Raw genomic sequence first — 23,208 nt, 5'->3', positions numbered from 1 at the left:
GGCCTTCTCGTGCCACTATAATATCAGCTTGCCATCTTCTGCAAAGCTGCAGCGGAAAAGATAAGAGGCTGGTTGGAAATACCTGAAGTATGAGACAGTAGAGGCTTCCTTATTTATTTCTTTCCTAATTTGCTAGCTACTTTTTCAAAAAACTTCATGCAACTTCATGCAAACATCGTGTTTGTTCAAATCTCTTCTTACAGAGTCTGCTGGAACTATGGTAGGAAGGGGGCTGCACAAGTACGAAACTGCACAATTATTTGATGGACTGCAATACCTCTTTGCAACAGGATGAGGGCCTCAGTTCTGTATGTCTGGGTAATTTAACAGAGATCTTAGACTTTGTTGTCTGGTCTTGTTGCTGTTTTCTTCTAAATAAGTACTACTTGAAGTAGAAGAGTATGAGGCTATATTAAAACTCTAAGCAATGGGCTAGTAAATGCAGTTGGGATTTCATTAGGAAAATGGTAGGTGATGTTAGTGTGTGTGAATAACTACAGCTGGAATCCACAACTGCAGATCATTGCTGGCATAATATTTTGTCTGTGGTTTTTTCTTTTTCTTTAAAGCTAGTGTTCAAATACTTTAAACATCAAAGTCTTCTCTTCTACACATTATTCATTCTTGCAAATGTCTCATATCATGCAGTAGAATGATCAGAATGGTATGTCTCTTTAGATATGGTAAATCAATCTTGTGTCCTTTTGGAAAAGTGGTTGGGAATGATTTTACAGTTATTAACTTGAATTCTTTTTTTTTTTTTTTTCCCAACGAAAGCTTTTTAAAATTCAAAAAACTTTCAAGCAACTTTTCAATCACTCTCTCCTTGACTCTCCCCCAAAGTAAAATCTTACTTATTTTGTTTCATCAGCAAGCCAATTCCTTCATCTCCTTCTAGGGACATTAAAAAGAAATTCAACAGAAAACACCTCATAAAAAATTGAAACTCATATTGATTATCTGGGTATGTACCCATGATACCTGGGACTGTACAGCCGAAGGCATGGTGACTCCAAGGGTTCTGCTATAGAGATGGTACTTTTTAGGTCTGTCATGGTCTTTTTTTATAACTTTTTTTGACCACTTTTGGGGGAAACTTGAACTTGGGAAATGTCCAGATGATGATGGGTATCTTGGTCATATTCAATTGCTGCACAACCTACAGTTCCCACTAGCTGGTAAAAAAAATCTAGTTCCTCTGTATTGGTTGAGGTTAGTAGCTCCAAATGAACTGTGGTCAGGTTGACTTGGAGTCTGTTGCCTTGACTAGTTGCACGATGGGCTCTACAGATAATGGCTGTAAGACCAATGCTTTACTAAAAGTTCTTTTCAAAATCTTTTAGTTCAGTCTTGTTTGAAGTGAAATTTACTGTCTCTGACCTCAGTAGCTAAGCAGAACAGGATTGTAAATGCAGAAGCAACTGAAGTTTTCCTCTATATCAACATCTTCGTGCCAAGATGGAGTGTTCTGCAGTAACCAAGAGTCAACAGAAGCAAAAGTAACTGTTGCAAGATCAACAGTGTACAAGACCAAGCACAGTTTCAAGGAGGGCCACGACAATAGCAAGGTTTGTTTTTTTAATGCTATGATCATTGCAGCCTTAGCTATTTGACAGTCCAGCAGCAGCCCAGAAGTGCCCCAAGGCAATAAACCATCTCTTTACTATATTAGGGAAGTTGCCTATGACAGATGGCTATTTTAGAGTGCTGACTGGCTTTTTAGAGACTTTACCTCTGGCTACTTAACATCATCTTCATCCAGGTGTCCTTCATCCAGGTGTTTATTTGGGCTAAGCACAGTGATAGGAGAGAGATGTAAAGAGTATGATCAACCATAGACTGTCATTTGAATACACAGTATATTGGTGTTTCTTTATACCAGCTTCCTAATCCATCTTGGATGATAGGAGTGAAAATATGAGCCCTATGGAGATGAGTAGGAGTAAAAATCAGTAAGAGAGTAATAGTGAGAGAGAGTAGTAGTGTGCAAGAGAGAGAGAAACTGGATTTGTGATTTGGAATGGGATCCTGGCATTGCCTCTGGCTTGTTCAGTTGATTTGGAACAAGTTACCAATGCCTTCCCATATTCCCCGTGTGTAAGATGGGTCAACAATCAGAGCTGATTGGTATGGTTTCATCAAAAGCATTTTCACTGACTTCCAGATGTTGCATATATTGATTTTGATCTAGTTTTCTTTTGGCATTAATAAGCCTTTCTGAGGGAAGAAAAATTGGAACCTGACCCTTTGGGGCAGGAAACAGTGGCTTCAGCTCAATGCTGTTTGTGTGAAAATATTTCAAAGCTTTTTGGTTTTGTTCCAATGCAAAAAGAAAATACATTTGCTGACCTTGAAATTTTTCCAAAAACACTGCTGCCATCCTTCAGTCAGCTCTTATAGTATAGCTTTTGTAATTTGCTTTGAGATCTCTGAACGAACAGTGATCTATAAGAGCTAGCTAGTATTTGAATGGTGTTAGGTAAGGTTTCAGCCATATAAGCATATTCTCATGTTCTTCTGTACACTCTGTATTTTAAGCTGACCATTTAAGAACATTTACTTAGCAAAAGGAAATGACTGTTTGACCTAAGTCAATCATGGATGAAATAATGTCTTTGAAAGAGCCTGTTTAAAACTGCAGTGATGTAAAAAAAACCAAACCATCAAAACTTGGTAAACTCTCCGAGATTGTCAAAGGTGTTTTACAACTCTTGGGACAAACTATACACTCGTGTCAGAATCCAAACTGAATTCTTGTGGCCCGCTTGTGAACTTGGAGTTTATAATGGAAATAGTGATCTAACAGATTCTTAACCATATCAAGACCAGCAGGTGTTGCTATAATATATTAAATGCTGTGGAGACATCTAATAAGCTATACTTGAGCATTAGTTCAATACATTTTCTTAAACCAAATTGGTATTTCTAGGAAAGTGTAATGCTATGACAGACTTGCAATAAGAATACTACTAAAATAATCAAAACACTGGAAAATTGCAGGTTCTGAGCTGCTTCTGCTGAGCTGACTGAGAGTTTTACTACTGCTGTGGTGAAAGAACATCTGACCCTGCATTTAGGTATTATTTGTGTTTAAGAATACAGTAGTGTAGGAAGTAACCAAATCCTGTACATATTTCTATAGAGACATGCCTATTTGCAAGAGATGACACTGTAGAAACATGTGGCGTCTTTTGCCAGGGGTAAGATTAGGTTATGGTGAAACTGTAGTCTAGGCTTGTTCTGCGCTGCCGATCCCTCCAACACAGGTTTCATTGTTTATCCCCAAAAGACAAGGGGAAAATTCCTCTAAGACAGAAAAACATGTCTGCTCAAACAAACTGCATCCTCAGGGGCCTTGTAGGGGCCTTGAGGAAGGTGAACAATAGGAGAGTCAGAAGTAGGACAGCAGTGGAGAATTTATACCTCCAGAAACCCTGAGCAGGCCTTGCCAAATTACAGTAAAATCAGGGAGGTTGTAACTTTTGCTGGATTTTGAGCTTGGCAGCTCCTGAAATCAAGAAGGAAGGATGAAAGGAAAAAATTCCCACAGCCAGGATTATATTATGGTATGCAATCCTCTAAGTGAGATATTATAAAAAGGAGGACCACTGTGAGTGTGAATGGAGAAGCTGCCAGCTGAAAGGGCTTATTTAATGTTCATAGGTATCAAGCTTAGAGATCTTGGTAAATCTTCAGCAGTCACTGGAGGTGCGTTTGAGAGTAAGGGCCTAGGCTGCTTTTCTCCTCCTGTGTATGATTCTGTGATAAGAAAGACATGGACCTGTTGGAGCAGGTCCAGAGGAGGGCCACAAAAATGATCAGAGGGCTTGAGCACCTCTCCTATGAAGACAGGCTTCTCGAGAGAGTTGGGGTCGTTCAGCCTGGAGAAGAGAAGGCTCCGAGGAGACCTTATAGCAGCCTGCCAGTACTTAAAGAGGGCCTACAAGAAAGACAGGGACAAACTTTTTAGCAGGGCCCATTGTGATAGGACAAGGGGTAATGGTTTTAAACTAAAAGAGGGTAGATTTAGACTAGATATAAGGAAAAATTTTTTTACTGTGAGGGTGGTGAAACAGCGGCACAGGTTGCCCAGAGAAGTGGTAGATGCCCCATCCCTGCAAACATTCAAGGTCAGGTTGGATGGGGCTCTGAGCAACCCGATCTAGTTGAAGATGTCCCTGCTCACTGCAGGGGGGTTGGACTAGATGACCTTTAAAGGTCCCTTCCAGCCCAAACTATTCTATGAGTCTGTGTATGCTTGGCAAGAACTTCCCTCACATGTGGATGTGGTGCCAGCCATGTGACCTCCAGGTAGGTTCACTAGCCGGTGTTGTACTTTGGCTGCTGGGAAACCCGTGGAGCTGAGAGCGCATTAGCAGCTCTCCCTCTTGCTGGGAGCATGTGAACTTGTTTCAGCTTATTTCCAGGGGTAAGGCAGGTGGGGCATCATCTCACTGCCAGGGGCTGCAGCCATAGGCAAGGACAATCTTCGTCCTGTCCGTTCTCAGGAGCTGCCTGTAGTGATGCTTGGGCAGGATAAGGGCCCTCTATGTGGGCAATGAAGAGAAAATGGCCACGGGTGTCTTCCGTGGGAGGGAGGCACGCAACTCCCCTGGCTCGTACCCCGATCCGTCGTGCTGAAATCCAGCGGCGAGTGCCGGGGCTGCACCGCAGGGCCCGGGGGCGGGCGGCGGCCCCCGGCAGGGCCGGGATGCGGGGCGGGGAGCCGCGGGCGAGGCGAGGCGAGGCGGGGCGGCGCGGCACGGCACGGCACGGCACGGCGGCTCCACCGTGTGCATGTAGATGAGATCCCCCGGAGCACGTCACTCCGCACCGGCGCTCTGCGTTTGGGGCGGCGGAGAGCGAGGGCGGGCGGGCGAGCGGGAGCCGCCGGGGGAGGAGAGGCGGCGGCGGCGGCTCCTCCGCAGGCAGCAGCGGCTCGGCTCCGCGCCCCGCGCTCCCTGCGCGGCCCCCCCCGCTCCATGCCGCCCAGCCCGCCGCGGCGCGGCCCCCGCGGGGCGAAGGCGGGCGCCGGGCGGGGAGCGGCGCGGCGGTGCTGAAGGACAGCTCCGCTCCGCGCCTCTCCGCGCTTCTCCGCGCCTCTCCGCGCCCCGGGGCGCGCCCCGTCGCCGGGTGGCCGCGAGGCCGCCGGCCGCGCCGCGCCTTGATGTGCCCCCCGCCACCGCGCCGGCGGCTCCCATGGCGGTGGCACGGAAAATCAAAACTTTGTTGACGGTGAACATCTTGGTCTTCGTGGGCATCATCCTCTTCTCCGTCTACTGCAGGATCCAGGACCGCTCCCAGGAGCTGGTGCAGATCGTCCGGAGCGCGGACCGCCGGGCCAGGAGCCGCGGCGCCAAGGTGGGCAGCCTGGCCGACAGGGAGTCCATCCTGCAGCGCCTGGACCACCTGGAGGAAGTGGTCTACAACCAGCTAAATGGTACGGAGGGCTGGGAGGGGACGCAGCACCAGTCCCGCGGTGCCCCGTGTCCTGGGAGGGTGCCGCAGATTGGGGAAGAGCACCCGAAGCGCCCGCCCGCTGGGGAGGGAAGCCCGGGCACCGTGCGCACTGACCCCGCTGCTAAAGAGCTGAAAAGGAAGGGAAAGAGCTGGCTGCAGGGCTTTGCTGGAGGGATTTGTTCATTCCCCCCACCCCCCACCCCCGCCAACTCTCGGTCTAAAGTCAGGACTTCCTCAATAGAGGCAAAGTTAAGGAGGCTGCAGAGTTCATGGGTTTAAGGATTGGTGGAAGTCCCTACGAACTGTACCAGGTTTTACAGTTTGCCTGGATGTATTAACTCTGCATGGGTAGGTGTTTGTATAGCAAATACATTGTTAGGTTATAGCTGGAAGTCACATATTTGGTCTCAGAACTACTTCAAAAACATTCTACTGAGTTCTTACGCTGTGTACCTTTAATGGTCTATTTAAATGTCTTTGCCATTTAAATTTGGTATTATCTATGGTGAGGAGGGGAAGCATCCACCACTTCTTTTTATGACATTCAGTTCTAATTCACCAGGGTTGAAAAATCTTGGTAGGTAAGCAAAGAGCCCTTCAATGGCAGTTAGAACAGGCTAAGCTATAAAAGTTGTTTAGGACAGCTAATGTTTCATATAGAAACTAATTCTTCAAAACAAGTGCATTGTATTTGCACAGATTCATAAAGTTTTACATGTGGAACATCAAAGAAACGAGTATGTGATTAAATACATCAGTGCTTTGGACAAGAAGAGGCTGAAGAAGTAAACTTTTACATGAAATTATAATATAAATGTAACAATTAATGTCTAGTACCAAATAAAACTTCCAGTGTAGATATGTTTAAGTATACCAAACGTGCTTCTAGGCTGCTTGTGAAAATCTTACTCGTAACATTGATTTAACAAAGGCTACTGTCATCTCAAAATGCAGACAGATAGGAGGGTTAGGATAAAGTGTATTTCCTATTCCTACTTTCTGAATGACTGTATGAATCTAAGTAGGTTAGACTGTTATGGTAATATGCAGTCTATGCCAGCAAGTGTTATGGAACAGGCATTCCCTTACGCACTCATCTGTATAAAACAGGGAAGAGAGAAGGGGAATGTGGAGTGTGGGTGTTAGTCACAAAAGTACACATTCATGAATTAGAGGCAAAGTGTCAACAACTGTGTTTCCTAACCGTATTCTGGAGCAGTTTTGAAGAATGTAAGATTTAAGAGGGAAATCCTCCTCCCAAATTCAACAAAGCTATAGAGTTCCCAAACTGAATTAGATCAGTCCCCAAGCTATATCTGTCGTAGCTCAGCTGAATGGGGTTTTTTGGCCCGAATTGATTTGTTCTTGGTGGTGTTCGTAGGTGAGACTTTGTGTAGGATTTACCTGCTCGGGGTTCATCTCAGTGTAGCATCCCCTGGAGAATCAGCAGGGGTCCTTAATGTGGTAGGCAGGCACCATTGCACGTAAAGACTGTGGCTTCACAGTGAACAGGAAGTTCTCTGTTAAGTATGCCTCTATTTTCGGGACCTTTTTCTTCTTCTTCTTTCATTTGGTTTGTTGGATATGGAACTTCATAGTGAAATTACTTGAACTTAAATGTTATGTTGCTTCTTCAGGTCATAATAAACACTGCAGGCAGTTTCTTCTTCTTGAAAGTTCTTATGCAGGAAAATACAGAAAGTTTTTCAAGCTGAGCTGTTCAAATTTCCTATTCATTTCCCTTCAGTTTCTCTCTAACACAGTTGGGTTTTTTTATTACACAGTGGTACATTAACACAGATTAATTTTTTCATCATCACTGTGAAAAAAACACTTTTTCGCTTTCTTCTTCTTTTTTTTTTTTTTTTTTTTTTTTTCCATCTTGGGCAGCAAAATCAAAAAGTCGTAAAAAATTAGGAGGTGCTCCACTGAAATCATCAGAGTTGCATCTCTGTAAGTGAAATCAGGATCAAGCATCTGTGTTTGGCTTTAGCTCGCTGGTGTTCCGTTTTTAATATCATGACTCATTACTTAGGCCATTAATGGGCATAATGCTGCTCTGGCAGCATTGAGATTCAAGGGAGCCTGCCTGTGACAATGCCCTACCATGTCTCACAGAAAGACTGGTATTAGAGAAGCACTCTGTCTGCTCTGGAGCCGTGCAGTTTCATCCTAAAGTCGAGTGAGGTTTCTCAGACATTATCCTGTATACTGCTTTACCACAAGGTTAGCGAGCCATCTGAGGCCTTCTTGGATGTTACTTTTTCATGAGGCAGGTCAAAGTCACCCTTAATGGAGAGACAGACATGGGCAGATGGATTTTACTCATAAGGAATATGAATTCCTTGCATACCCAGAACTCCTGCAAGCAGCAGGAGTTTGAGTCCAGCTCAATGTTATTGCTATGGTAGGTCTGCCCAGATCAGTATTTCAATTTCCTATTCTTGGTTCTTTCTGTTTTGAGATCAGCAAATTTAGAGCCACCTATTAAGTATCTTATATTTTTGGTAATAAAGTCTCAGTGTTCTTTTATTTATCTTTCTCTTCTATTTGGATTAGTTAGTCCTAAACTGGTAAGACCTTACCTGCATTTTCTAGAGACTCTGTTGAAGATCCAGTGCAATAGAAAGACACTTCCGTGAGAGACCAGCCCTGCAGATGCAGCTATACAGAATTTTGTTTCTGTCACACTTATTTGTTTGCATGCAATCAAAGAAATGTTATTTGAAAGTGTACCTTCTGCAAGGAAAAATAAACACAAGCAGTAATGTTACAAGTGTTCCAAGACTCAACCTAAAACTGATCGCTAGAGAACCCATTAACTTTTCAGTCTGAATAAAAACTGTGCATACAATGCCTGTGGAGGTGTGTGTAGGACGCAGAGGACCATGCATGAAAGTCAGTAGAAAGCTGGTCCTTGCAATTATCTTTGGCAGAACGAGAATTTTTAGAACAGAATGAATGAGAATTGCCATGATTCCCTGCAGTCGTGCTGACATACACCCAAACAATAGTTTTCAGTTGGCTCGTGCTTTGGTTTTCTATCAACTTAGAAAAATAGTATTTCTGAAAGCTTTCTTTATGCTCAGTTGCTGCTGATTTTGGTGGAAGTAAATGAACGGAGAATGCAAAGGGAAAGGAAAGCAATTAAATGTGTCTGTGGAATTTCCTTGGTGAAACTTTATATTACCTCTTAATATTTGACTTTGGGTATGACTCAGTTTTTCAAAATAAATGTTATTCTAGATCTAGTTCATGAATCTATATATTTTTTCATTTTTACTCTGGTATTTCTGTTGATGAATATAATTTATTGTCAGTCAACACAGTACTAATACCAGATACACTTAGTAGCAATTCATGAAATGGCATAATGATAACACCTTGGTGTTTTCTTCCTTTGCCTCTATTCTTTGTAAAGGGGAAAAAATAAAAAAGATTTAATTGACTGAATATTTCCCCTAATCAGTTTTGCATCTGAGTCTGTTGCTAATGATTTACTATAGAGGATAAAGAATTTCTGATGCCCCAAGTAGAGCATAACCTTTCATGCCAAAAGCAATTGAAGGGTCAGACTACAATTTCACTGTAATTGCCTTTTTCCCTTTTCACTGTCTCTTTCCAGTAATACACAACAATCAATACAGCATGTAATTAGATTTCATTCAATCTGCAAAGATTAAGAGAGTTTTCATCTTCTCATTATGTATGCTCACATCATGTCTTCCTACCCATGTCTTCTACATTAGACCTATTTGACCTGTTCTATTGCAGACGTGGAGGGATAAGTTTGGAGTATTCCCTTGAATTTGACGGATTATCATTCTTTACACATAATAATTTGATTTTGCTCTCTTTGGGAAGATTAAATACAACAGCAATTTCCAGTATGATAAATGGGTTTTATATTGCATATGCATTTCATGGAGGAGGCTGGGGAAAAAAGTGGACAATTCACATAATTGCAGCACACAGGCTTAAAATGATGGAAATAGCAGGTCCTAGGTGCAGAGGACTGATTCATGCAGACTGTGACTCCTGATTTTTAGAGTGTACTGGAAGCAAAGTGATTGCATTTAAAATTCAGCCTGGCAATCTGCATACTTAAAAGGTACAGTAGTATTTTTTAAAAGGACAGTTTATTCTTCATAGGCTTGGGACTGGTTGAAAATGGTTCCAAATTTCCATATCGAAAATAAGGGTTGGGAACAGGCTGCAAATGAATCATGCGAATGTCCACATCTGATTTATCAAGAAGAAGCTTTTACAGCTGGCAGCTTTCAGCTGAAGAGTAATTTCTTTGCACAGAAAAGAGGTAAAACCACATGTGCATGGGGGAAGAAGAAGTGTGACTGCTAGCCTTGCATTAATGAAACTGCACCTTCTCATACCCACATACAGATTCTCATGTTGTAACTATTTCTATTTAATTTGTTTATGGTCTGATGTTAACATGCATCTGCCAAAATGAGCACGTAATTATCTCCAAAAGTAACAACTTACTTATGGGGCTTGCTCTCAGCCATGTGCTTTCCTTGTCCTAGTGAGTGGCTTCTTCATGCAGTCTCATTTTGAGGATTGTTTTAAGAAATGCAAGGTTGGGCCTAGTGAAGGCAGGAGTGAAAAATATAAACTTTTTTTTTTTTTTTTTTTTTTTTTTAAAGTTAGGCTGCAGTTTATCAGTTTACCACACAGCGCCTAACTAGTATTTCCAATTGTTCTGGATCAGTTACTCAAGGTTAGGTAAGTAACCATTGTTACAGGCCTGACCTTCTGTATTGCAAAGTGATGGTCAAGTCCAAAAGACTGATTTCCACTTCACATTGGTGTTAGCTGTGTTAATCTTGATTTATGTAGCTGAGGAAACTCATGATCAGTGCTCTCGGCAAGGCCAAGGTTGTATTCCCCAAAATAAGGGAAGAAAACATCATGAGTTAATATTTAGGTAGCCCCTATAAATATATAAGGTAATATTTGAAATAGTATTACTCTATTTAGACACTTTAGGAAGAAAAGTTCTAAAAGTTTCATAGAAAAAAGAGGGTAAATCTCTTTTGTAAAACAGCCAAAATTGCATTCAGGTCTTCAAAATACCAACAAATACAAAAAATATGTCTCCATTTCAGCAGCACGTCAGTGATTTTAAAGTCTCTCCCTGTGTTCTGTGTTTCATATACTGGTAACTATTTTTTTTATGTAATGTTTCTGCTTTTTGCATTTGTAGCTGGGAAGAAAGCTTATTTTGACAGAAAAATCATGTGGTAATTTTATCATTGACTCACTTATTTGTGTAGAACCTGAATCATTTGTACTGTATAGGATTAAAGGCAATGTTTACAGAGGTGGAAAGAAAATCTATGACTCGTGTTGGTTTTGTTGCCCTTTAGGAGGTATTCCAGTTCTGTTTCTTTCCATTTCTTTGTAGATGTGGCTGGAGTTGGAAAAGCAAATGTGGGTCTGTCATCTTTCTAGTGAAGAGCTGCAGTGTAGTTGTTGCACATCTATAACCACCACACAGGTTTAGAGGATTGATTAGAAAACCTGGCTTTAACTTAATACCCTTGATAGTGGGAGGTGGGGTTGTTTTTTGAGTTTGGGGGGGGGGGGGGGTGTTTATTTGATTTTTTTTAGTAAGTAAAGGCAGGTAGTAGTTAAACCAAGAGCATCATTTAACAGTGCGGTCCCAGCCACTGAGTGCATGGCTGTTCTCCAAGGAAATAATAAGATTTATGAAAGGAAGGAAAAGAAATGAGTCATGTTTAACAAATCTTCCTTTTATTAATGCCTCTCTCTAACCTTGCTAATGGATACTCAGTCTTTCTTTCTCAGTATACTTGGCATACTTTTTATTATTGTTATTATTTGTGGGGTTTCACTTGATAGTCATTTCCATCGCTTAGTTTAAACTAACAAACTGAAGGGGGCGGAGGGGGGAGGAAAGAAAAAGAGCCTGTGATGTTCTGGATAACAGGAAGGAAGCAAGCCAATGACAGCAGAGCAGCTTCCAACCTTGTTGTAGTCCTATTGATCAAAACTGTCCTCTGAAATAAGAGAACTTTAGCTTTTGAGAATGAAAGCCAGATAGAGATGCTCCCACTGACCCAAAGTCATCTTCTCCTGAGAGCACAGAGCTAAAGCAGCCAAGTGCTAACTGGATGTATATATGACTTGTGCCTGCTTTGTCTAAAACCCATGGCTATGGTGCCATGGAAGTGGCTGTGAATATCTGGAAGCCTCTAGGTGGAGGCAAAACCCATTCAAGGACAGCACAGCAGATGCAAACAGATTAAAAATTGTCTTTTTGCCCTATATTTTTTATCGTTTCAGGTGTTCTGGAATATCCAGGTTTCCCAGACAGTTTTAGAGACAAGCTACAGCACAACTGACACTTGCTGGTTATTCAGCAGGTCCTGTAGGACATAAAAAGAGCATAAAAATTACGTGTAGCAAGGCTATCTCCTCAGCCAAGATTTGCTTGACTTACAGAACAGAAGGGAGTAATCAGGGAGCAGCGTGATGCAACTTGGTCTCGGGTCCTCTCATTTAGCTGGGGTTACTTTGAGTTTAAATGCATGATAGTACTGCTGGGGATGAAGGTGACAAACTTGGTTCTGTAATTTATTTCTCAGTCTAATGTGCTAGGCTTTCGAGTTCTTAGTTGCAAACTCTCTAGTACGCTGAAGAGTATGGAATTTCACCTGCTGAAGATAGCTTCAAAGCTCGATAGGCTTCATCTTTTCAGTGTTGGCTTACCTCTAATTTCTGTCCCGTCTTCTTTCATTGCCCACAGTATTCGCACTGGTAGCATACAAGAGTACAGCATGGACTTCTCTGGCCTTGGTTTTTTGAACTCTGAAGCAGTAGGAAAGGGCCTTCATTTGCATCAACAAGAGGTCCTCTAAAACAGAGAGAATTGAGGATGGGATTAGTATTTGTGGCAAAATGGTCCTTTTTTCAAATTGAGCTTCACCAGTTGGCTTGCTCAAGTGATGTCACACCTGTGATCTGGTGTAGATCTAAATGGAGTGAGCTGTGTGTGTATATGCAAGTCTGTTGATGTCCAAGGAAGTGGTATTTTGGACCTGAGTTCTGCTTTCTTATCTCCCTGTTTGATATTCTCCTCCCACAGTGAGCGAAGTGGGCTTGTGGTTCTTTGCACTAGCTTTTTATTTCACCTGGTTTAGCTAACTCAGACTCATTACTATGCATGGAAAGACAGCGCAGCAGCACTTTCTGTGGGAAATCCAGTGGAACATCCAGAGGAGCGCTCATACCACTTTCCTACCCCTCCTTACCCCCCAGTTTCATTTTTGAATAATTGTGTGTGTTTGTTTATGCTGCTTATGTCATCTTGCTGAAATGTGCGTTGAGAGGGCTCCCTTCAATGTCTATAGATAGACAAGTTTGTTGGTCTTCTAGTAAGAGGAAGAAATGGATGTCCTCAGGGTAAAGTAAACCCACTTGCTGTTTGCCATCAGGCTAAGTTACTCTCTGTACACTCTGCCCAGTCTTGCGAAGCAGATGTGGCTACTTACCTCTCCCTTTATTTTATTTGGATGACTTGTTCTCAGGGATCTGCTCTCAAGCCAAGGATGAGCCTAGGACCATGAACTGTTTTGTATCATCAGCGAGGGGCGTCCTTAGTGAAACAATTCAGTAGAAAAGGGCCAGTTTGGGGAATCTCTGACAAATGGCAAAAGGCCTAATATATATATATACTTTTTTTTTTTTTTTTTTAAGTATGTCCTTGATTACAGGCTTTGGAGGAGAGTCTGAGGGCAGCTGCAGGGTAGATAGCCAAGGAGACAATAGACTGATTCTGCTTTGTCATCATGAGCAGTGTGGATGCATAGTTTTGTGAGGGGCTGAAGAGTTATCTAAGTAAATGAGCAAAACCTTTTTAGAAAAGGTGAGAATATAGATTTCTGAATATTTTAAGCCTTGCACCACCTCCTGTGGAGTTGTTCTGTAGAAGCCCTTTCACTTGCCACCACAGTCTGATTTATACTTTTAATACTTGAGCTGTAATTTACATGTCATCCTGGGAGAATGGGCAATGATTAAGAAAAGTAAACCAAGGAAATGTTTTTTAAAAGAGCTTCTCTAAGCACTGCTACTTAAAAATGGTTCTGTCTGGCAGAGGTATCTGATGCCATAATACTACAGGAGAGGGTTACCTATTTCACAGCATCATTTGAAAATCACATCTAAATAACCCAAACTCAGTGGATGAAAATACAAAGGAACATGTTGGGCCTCTAGGATTCTCTAATGCATTTGCTTCAATCTTAACCTCCTGGGCTAAATAAATGTTAGAGCAAATGCCTAAGAGGCTGCTGTAATGCCAGGATCTCCCTTGGGCTGAATAGCCACTGTAAAATAGTGTAGCACTGGCAAAAGCCATGCTATCCCCCAACAGATTCCCGACGCCGCCTCCTTCTCTGCAAGGCCAAAACATGTCTGTGGAAAGAAGCTGCTGATGTAAAGGCCTTCGTTATCTGTATGCCACTGGACTCCACTCCAGGAGGACAATTCCTTGGCTGTACAAACCACTGCTTTCGCCTCTTCAGGCAATTAGCTGTGGCAGGAGGGAGAGGAGAAAATCTGAGCCTGTGTAGGCAAAAGGCAGCCATGGAACTCGATTATCTACCTTTTACTTATATTTCAGAGCTACTTAAACAGGCAATCCAGTTGCCTTTACTGGAGTACTCATGAGAATAAGTACTTGCTAGTGTAAGGGTCTCATATGCTTTATAAGGCATGACTCAAACCAGGTTTGCTAGAGTTGCATTTGAATCACCGCCTGGTACAAGCAGCATAAAAAGTCTCTCAACTAGGCTTTAATGTCTGATAAACTGATCAGGGAGGAAAATGGATCCTGCCAGGTCCCTCTCTTCTGTGAAGTTCTTCAAATATTCAGACACTGTGAAACAAAAGTACTACCCATAGAGGTTCACACAGGGCTGTGTTAAACTATGCAGAGATACCTGTGAGGGGTATCCTCTATCATAGACTTCATAGACTCATGAAGCACAGAGCTGGTCTCTCTGGGGTTACCAGTGTGTTACTAGTTTTTGTTCCTGGGGAGGACTGTTAAAAATCATGTCTGTGATATAGTCAGCCATTGCGTTTAGTCCGGAATCTAAGTCAGGTACAAATCCGACACTGCTTTCTAAGCAAAACGCAGATCCTGCCAACCCCTGTTCTGCTGTCAGCAGCGCGTTGTGTGGATAGTGATAGATATTGCTGGTTGGATGAGGTAACTTGCTCAAATAGGTTTTTATGCCTGCAGCAATGATCCAAATTTTCCTCAGCTCACCCATGCACTTAGTCCTATTGAAGTCAGTTGTCTAAATTCATCCATGCTATTGGTCCAGAAGCATCAGCACAGCCAGTGGTTATCAGCCTAGTAACTCCAGTAGTAAATTTGGCCAAATGAAGGTACTTCTGTCACAGGATGAAGAGTATATTGGCTAGTTATGATGATGTATATGTAGTATAAAGGATGAATTCGTGCTGTGTCCCTGTACTGCTTTAGTATGGTTGAGAACAGTATCCTTCCTCCTTGAAGGTTTTGGAGGTATTCCCCTTTCTAGTATAGATCTGGTGAGCTTTGTGTTTCTACCTCTGACCCCCGCTACTGGAGTCTTTGATTGCTTCTTTGTTTGCACTGTTTGGCTCCAGTTTGCACTTTGCAAAAAGAGGTACACAGACCAGGAGATGAGATTAGCAGCCTTATCGTGGCTCTCTTGCTCCTGGTATCTGAGCAAGCTTTCTTCAGAGATTGATTTATCTGTTTCCACAGCACTGCACAGTACTATCTACCTATCATGGAGCAAACCTGAATCTTCTTCTCACACCATGTCTGTTACGTACGCTGCTGGACACCCCCCCCCCCCCACCATGCCTCAGGTACTGCCTCTGCTCCCGTGGACATAGCTCCTCCATCCCTCAGCCAGTGCCTGCATGGTAGAAGCCCTTCACTTTTGACCTTTGAGATCTGCTTATGCCTATGATAATTTTTGTCTCAGTTTGACAGTGCTGGGCAAATTGGTGCCTAACTCACAGAATCTAACTGGGATCTAAGACTAGGCTTTTCCTCAGGATTTGATTGAATAAGTATTTTCAGTGTGCATATGCAATTAAATGCATATGGATTACCTACGTCCTAGCTGAATGCTTCAACCATTAGTATATTGTTTAAAAAATAAAAACAAAAGGAGGATCATATAACTTTCCCTTTCCTTTAGGTGAAGAATAAGACCTCTGCTGCATTCTTTAGAGCTGTGGGTCTTATGTGGGCAAATGTTTTCAGACTTCAAAGCAAGGATAGGACTTTTCATTCCCCCCTTTTCAGTATCCTCTGTCGACTAGCCCCATCCTGAGCCTCAGCCAAAGGTTTGATCGCTCCCTGGAGGGAGAGCAGGTCCTTCCTGCAAGCACTCAGCTTGGACCCCAGATGCTAGCACCTGAGAATTATCCTCAGTATGTTAGAGCACTGTGGAATGCATCAAGAAATGGAAACGGTGCAAGGTCACACACAGTCTCCAATTCCTGTTTCCCACAGCCCAGACTAGCATCCTAGCTGAGGTACTGCCGTACCATTTGCAAAGCAAAAGGGGCTTTGTTGCACAGGAGCTTATTTTTCTTGGAAGGTATCCACCATGACAGCTGGAAAGCCCTCTCCTGCAATACTGGAGAAGTTTGCTCCTCATTTTGTCTCTGGCATTTTTGGTGGGGTGATAGGGTTAATTGGTTGTTTTTCATTTGGATTCTTTATGCTGGTTTTGTATTTTATTTGGCAGTAGGGCCTTACTGCCCTTTTAGAAATTGAGTTTATTTTTTCTACAGCTCTTATATGCCTCTAGGATGTGAAGCTTTTGTAAATAAAAATGTATTTTTTGTTATATTAACTCATTTTCAAGCAAGGTTTGTGTTGTAGAAAAGATTGGTGGTATTCTTTCCTGTGCATGCTGAACTGAAGACAGTGATAAGACTAAAAACATCCCCAATTGAAATAGCATTGTATAACCCAAAGGTTAGCCTTCCTCAGGATTAAAATTTGCAGTCACTTTATAGATTCCTTGTAAGGCAGATTTCTAGTCACCCAGCCATGTGTAAAATGAGGCTACTGATAGCTGCAAAATTTTGCATCTGCAAAACTCAGTCCCATTGGTGACTACCACAAGCACAAACTTGTTGATGAAAGATGCAGATACCCATTGTGCTGGTGTCAGCTGGCCAGTGAGGCTTACGTATTCCTGTGCTGTTTGTGTTACAAGCACCATGCCGAAGGTGCCGAGCAGGGGCTGGGTACTGTTCACACCTCTAATAGGAAAAACAGATTTTGCTGCACAGAGCTGTTAATCCTAAAACATGATGATAGATTGCAGGTGGCTCCATGTAACAGATGGGAGTGGACTATGAGGTAAGAGTGAGCTGATCATGTTCAAGTTATTAAACAACCTAATACTAAGCTGCCTAACTGCTGAAATAGTCGATGCTTACAACTTACACAAGCAATGAGTGGGTTTGGCTTGGAAAAATGGGTGGTTGAGTGGTTTAGGTGTTAGCCTGTGTTAACCCTGGGTTTGGAAACCACATTTTTTTGGTAGTTCTGTTACATAATTTCTCTGTCACATGGAGAATCCCCAGAATCCAGGTCTGCAGATTTAGGCTTCTGACTTCCAGCACCATCGCAGGGACGTGGGCAGCCAAATGCTCCACTGGAGCCTGCTTTTGTATTTCTTCCTGGTGACCAGAATTTTCTCCCACTTTTTAATGATCTTTTGCATCTGCTAGAAGTTGCAGCTCTCTCAACACTTGAAGAATGTACTTTGTTTATTCACTGCTAGTATTGTAGGGACAGTGAAAAGATCTGCAGGTATTAATTATAAATTTCCCATTTTTCTTCAATTTAATACTTGGCAAACTCACTTGATATATCCTTCCTGGGATATTCCTTTAGGTGTAGACCTGAACATGTCAGCACCTGCACTGAACACTTTGCTCTCAGCTACTCCAGCTTTGAATACACAAAACCAATAATCTTTGATTTTAGACCTGTGCCAGCCTGATCCTCCTCCTGTAATAGATCCATCTGGCTCAATGGCATTTTCATTCAACAGAAAATTAATTCTGGAACAGAAGTGGCTTTTATAATGCTAGTATCCAGTGGGGTTTTATGTAAAACGTTCTGTTTTCTGAAAGAGTCAGCTTGGTATGGTTCCCATATTGACAGCCATGTTCCCATTTCAGGCCTACAAAACTCTAAGCCAGGTTATAGAGAGCCCTCTTAGATGAGGTCAGGGAATTAAGAATTTCTTCTGTGATTCATTCTGAACCTGATCTGCCTAATAACTTGATTCTTTGTCTCCCTCTTTCTGTCACACACTGAAAGTTCACAAAGTGAGATTTTTAAGTTTTCCTTGCACGGTGAGAAGAGTGAACAGAAGATATGCAGAAATGGAGGAGAAATATTCATGAGAGTACAAAGATATGGCCTAACTTTGAAGCTGGGATGGTGCAGCCTGGCATGGCAATGGGCACAGTCTGAGTGACACAGCCCTCAGAGAAGGTGTTGATCATTGCAGGGTGCATTTCTGCATATGGTACAGGACTGCTTGTTTAGGCATCTCTCAGCCTTTAATCGTACTGACAAGAAGCTGGAGCACAAATACTGCTCTCTTAGAGACACAGTGGAGGTTGTGGAAGAATGAGACCACTGAAATACTTTGTAAAATTCTTCTTATTAAAGCTGCTTATAGTCGATGAAGTGAGCATGGGATTAGTGAACTGGAATCAGGGTCCCTGCATCAGTCATGCTAAGACTGCTCTAGCCCTGAGGAGAGGTGGAGTTCCCCATTGCACCACAATGTACAACAGGTTATTTTGGTAAAGCCTGTAACACAGTTTGACAATTCATTTTAACGTAGATTGTTGATAACTATTCTGGACCAGAATTTCAAGTGGTGAAAGCTGTCTCTTACATAGCCTACTTATGGCACTGTAGTAGCAAGATCAGAATCGGTCCCAAAGGACAAGACAGCTAATGCAGGATTAACACCAATTAGACATGACTAGGCGATGCTATATGTGATGGTAGGCTGAGATATTCTCTGCACACTGTACCATCAGAAAACAAAACTGGATATTTCTGGATAGAATTTTATTTTGGAAAAAGAAGGCAGCGTGTGATCTTTTGCTTTTGTCCCTGAACTGGAAGAAGATGCCTCTAATCTGATTGATGCGTGATATTGCATGCCGATGGCTTCTCAGCATATGGTTGTGAAAGTAGACGTTGATTATTTCCAAAAGTATTTTGACAGGTACTGAACCGATAAATTTCCTGTTTAAAAAAAAAAAAAAAAAAAAGGTTTTGTTTGATACTCTGCTGATGAGGCTGTGTGGATTTGGGATCGTACATTGCTTTATATTCCTTTCAAAGGTAGGGAGAGAAAAGCACCCATACTATAAACAGTCAGAAGGATTAATTTCTTAATAAATGCCAGGGTTGCCTGGAATGGTGTGTCCTGCTGTCATGGTGCCTCACCTCTAAGTCTTGTGTCTCTCCCTTCCTAAGGGAAGAAGTGCTAATTTAGCGAGTCAGGCATTTCCATGTGAATTTTCTTTAACATGGTGTCTTTACAGGGAAAGTAGTTTTAAATGGGGTCACAGACATACCTCATTATTTCATTAGGAATCCCCTAATCTGTGACCAAACAGCATGCCGTTTTATCACTTAACCTGGTTCTCATCATTGCCGCTAACACCTGACAAGGAGTGTGTGTAAGCTCACGGAAACAGGAACTGGGGGCTAAAGGAGCAGCTTCAGTGCTAGCTTCTGAGAAAATATTTAGAGCTGCTGAAATACAAGACCCAGGCTTAGGAGACCTGGGCTTTATTTCCCGGTGTGCCTTTCCTTTGCTCTTTAGCTGTGGTGCCAGTTCCTCTCTCTGCTTTTTTCATCCCCTCCCCTTATCTCTGTCCTCTATTTAACTGAGGAGGTCTGAGTCCAGACTAGTCTATGCAGCATCTTACCTCGTGATCTTGTTAATCAATGATATAAAGAACAGCCAGACATCCAACAGACCTAGACATCCAGTAATTACCGCAATTAATCCTAAAAATAAGTGTTTAGTTCCTTGAGCAGCAAAAGCAAGAAAGCTGACTTTCTTGTGGGTTGATATCCTAAAAGTGAATTTTTGGGTGGTCCCTAATAGCTCCAAGAGGTCTCTTGTATTTGATGTTTCACTGAATCTCTTCTCTCAGTAGGAACATTTTAATGCCATTTTCTTCCCAGATGTCGACTTTTGTGACACTTGCAGAAATGTAATTTTTTGAGACCTCTGACTGTCTGCCAAGCTTTGGCTGAAATTAGACACAGTCCTCAAAATCTAACGAGCAGAGGTGAGAGGAGGGTATGAGGGAGAGAAGCAGACTGATGGACAAATGCAGACAGCATGATCCCACAAACTGTTTTTTCCTAGCAAATCGGGCTAAAAATCGTATTGGTGAGAAATGGGATTTTTACCCATTTAAACACAAACATGAAAATCAAGTTCTTGGCTTTTAAAGGAACCAGACTCAGATCTTCACATTGAATTCCTCTGCTTGCTCTCTTAATTGGCAATATGTTAACGCAAGCATTTTTTCCTCTGCTTTCCTGCTTACTTCAGTTAATAACTATAGCAACATGAAATTTCCCTGACATTACACCAGTACTGCAGGAGAGCCTCCTTTATTTTCAGCTTCCTAAAATGCCAGACTTGGGTCCCACCAGCTTGTCTCATTGCCTTTCAGTAGTGAATGAATAATTAAATTATGCAAGAAGCAGAGAAATGATCCTGTGCTGCTCTTTGCTAGGCAGCGTGAAGCATGCCCTGCTGCTCATCTCATCAGATACCCTTCATGGCTCAGCATTGGCTTTCTCTGGGACCATTTGGTGCTGGAAAGCTCTTTCTGCTTATGGGAAATGTAAGTCTGACCTGAAGTTCAAGCGCAACCAGACAGCATGTCTGCTTTGTGTCCTTGAGGAGTCATGAGTCCAAGCTGTAAGCTCAGACCTCAGTTTTCTGAAATTCAAATTCTGATTCATACCTGTCTCTTCACTGAAGGATCTTCTTCTCCTGTATAAAGGCACCTTCTGTCACTGTCTTCATTTCTCTCTTTACTGTGTAATTTAACATCTCATAATGTAGTCATAAGTACAAACCTGAGACACATCAGGGGGACAGGAACATTCATTCTTTTATGGAATTTCTGCATAAAGTAAAGGAAAGCTTGAAGAAAAATTGAGTCTCTGAAAACTTGGAATTTCTTTTTACATTGCCTTGGCAGAAAACAGATAAGCACTACTGCAGTCAGTGGCATTGGGAAGGCAGATTGGAGAAGTCTGATCCACAGTTTCAAAAACTCAGCCATTGTCTTCATGTACGATTTGAATTCTGTATGTGTGTGATAGCTTTAAACATGCTCTGTAGGTGGATTGAAGTAGCGTGATGTTACCAAATGCACCCTGCCTTTGTCAAAGAAAGCCCACTTTGTCTTGCAGTGAGTTTGTCAGGGCCTAAATTATCCGTAGATCACAGTCAATTCGTAAAAATACCAACATGCAATGAAGCCAATCTTGTTAATAATGAATCAGGTATTACAGCAGTGCTGGTTTTTAAAGTGCCTGTAACAGTGGATTGTAGCTTTCCCGCTCCTGGAAGTCTGAGTCAATTTATCTTTATATCAACAATAAACCAGAAAGGGCAGAAATCAAAGTAAGCAATGTTTTTATTACCGCTTTTAAATAAAATATTGTGCCAATATTTTTTCCCTAACATTACATTTTTATTTTCTCAAATTTATTGACAATTGCTATTTATCCTCATTTCTCCTTTCTTTTGCAAAACTATCTCATCCTTTGATTTACTTCCTCCAGAGAATATGGTACCTAATTCTTTTCATTTTCCCCCGATAAATCCCTGATTAATTGTATGTTATAAGCTATCCAAGCAATATCGTGTCTTTCATTTCTAAATAGGCTTTCTTTTATGAATTTCAAAAGTGAACACTTTTCTCTCTGGAGCCAAAACCAAATCCAGGCTCACTTCCTTAAACAATAGCAAGTCACTTCAAAACCACCTATGATTCTCAGCACCGTGGACGACTCCTCCTCCTCCGTGAGCACAAAAGAATCAGACCTTTAGTTGTGGCACATCCTCTAATAGATCTGCTATAAATGTGGCTGCCAATTTATCTCACCAGTTAGGAGGACTCTGCATAGTAACTTTCTTCATCCATTGTAGCTTCAAAACTGCATTGTCGATTTGTAAGCATGTTGGTTTAGATGCTGGATTCTGAGCTATATTTTTGCTGTTTCAAATGTGTCCTGTGTTTGGTTTTGAACTGACTTGTCCTGCTGGTAGAAAATTAAATCATATGCATATTAAGAGGTTGATGGAAAAAGGCACTGCAGCCTGGCATTGACAAGCAAGGCACAGCTGTAGTGTATGTTGACATGAGATATGAAAATAAAGTGAAGGGAGGAAGGAGGAGGAAAAGCAGAGATGCAAGCTCTATCTCAAACCAAATTTCCAAGTCAAACTCCCTGAGAGGTGTCAAAGATGTGCCTGAAAAAAAAGCACACAAACGCAGTTCAAGAAAAACACACATATCCACAGATGTAAAAGAGGCAGTCTGTCAGGAAAATGAGTATGTTTTGAAGCCAGCCATCAATATTGCTGTGTAATGATGCAAAAGAAAAGTATGTCACCTTTAAAGAGCCTATAAGGCAATATCACACTGAAAGGAAAATGGAGGAATCAAGGCTCTCTCTGGCACCTGTCAAAACCGATATCCAAATTAACTGATTTTCAAGTGTGGGCCTTTGAAATGATCTGATGGAAGTATTCAAAATCTCATGTCCTCAATGGCGGCTGATCTCTTCTACCATCTATTCCCAAGGAGAAATGCCTGATGATAAGATTGAGAGGCAGCAGATAGAGAACCAGCACTGCTCTGACAAAACTGGGGACCTTTTCAGATAATTTGATTCTCTCATGGCCAACAGAGACACCGGACAGTGACTCTTGGAACATGGAAGGGAGAACAGCGAACGTAGCCAGCAGGTCTGTAGGTGTTACATTGTCTCTTCATTGTAGTTGCATTGCCAGAGGTGGACTTGGTGACTAACTTCACAGTGGTGGAAAATCGAGATCCTACTTTCAATCGTGATGTGATTTTGAGTTCCAGCAGCTACTATGTCTGGGTTTAATGCCGTCATCCTCTGCTGTGTAAAATGGGTTGAACAACCGGGAGCTTTTCAGTCATACAAATGGCAAGTGTTGTATGCGACTTTGTTATGAGGAAAGCTGTCTGTGTGATTATGTTAGTTTAATTTAATAGCAGGCTGTTTAGGTAAATGAGCAGGGAGGCATATGAATGTCTGCAAATAATGTGGAGCATGATTGCAAAATGATGCGGCAGGAGATGGGCTTGTCTGGCCCTTGTTGAGAGCTCACCAAACAGCCCTGAGCAGGGAGAGAAGTCTTCCTTAGTCTTGGACACAATCCCTCTGAGACAGAGCAGAGTCCCAAGAGTGCCTGGCTGAAACCTGGGCTGAAAGGGAGTAATTTGCCAGGCTTGGCAATGCCGGACGTGATACAGCCTTTGGTTAGTTTAGACTTCAATATCAGCACAATAGAGTCTAGAGTAGTACGAGCCTGCATAGGACCTGAAGTTAGATAGATAAGCTTTTTT

General features: G+C 42.2%; 1 protein-coding gene across 3 annotated transcripts in view; it reads left to right on the top strand.

Annotated features, from left to right (window-relative positions):
* GALNT9 (polypeptide N-acetylgalactosaminyltransferase 9) overlaps nucleotides 1-23,208 on the top strand; it is a 222,179-nt gene that overhangs the window by 56,356 nt on the left and 142,615 nt on the right. The window contains exons 1-2 of one of the 3 annotated variants that reach the window (XM_041126239.1): nucleotides 4,684-4,799; nucleotides 5,286-5,440. In XM_041126239.1, coding sequence (XP_040982173.1) covers nucleotides 4,798-4,799; nucleotides 5,286-5,440 — 157 coding nt within the window. In that variant the 5' untranslated portion in view covers nucleotides 4,684-4,797. The other 2 variants (XM_030026236.2, XM_030026235.2) reach the window with 2 other exon arrangements.

Source organism: Aquila chrysaetos, chromosome 9, assembly GCF_900496995.4.
Source record: "Aquila chrysaetos chrysaetos chromosome 9, bAquChr1.4, whole genome shotgun sequence".
NCBI lineage: Eukaryota > Metazoa > Chordata > Aves > Accipitriformes > Accipitridae > Aquila > Aquila chrysaetos.
The sequence above is the reverse complement of the archived record's forward strand: the minus strand, read 5'-3'. Positions and strand labels throughout refer to the sequence as shown.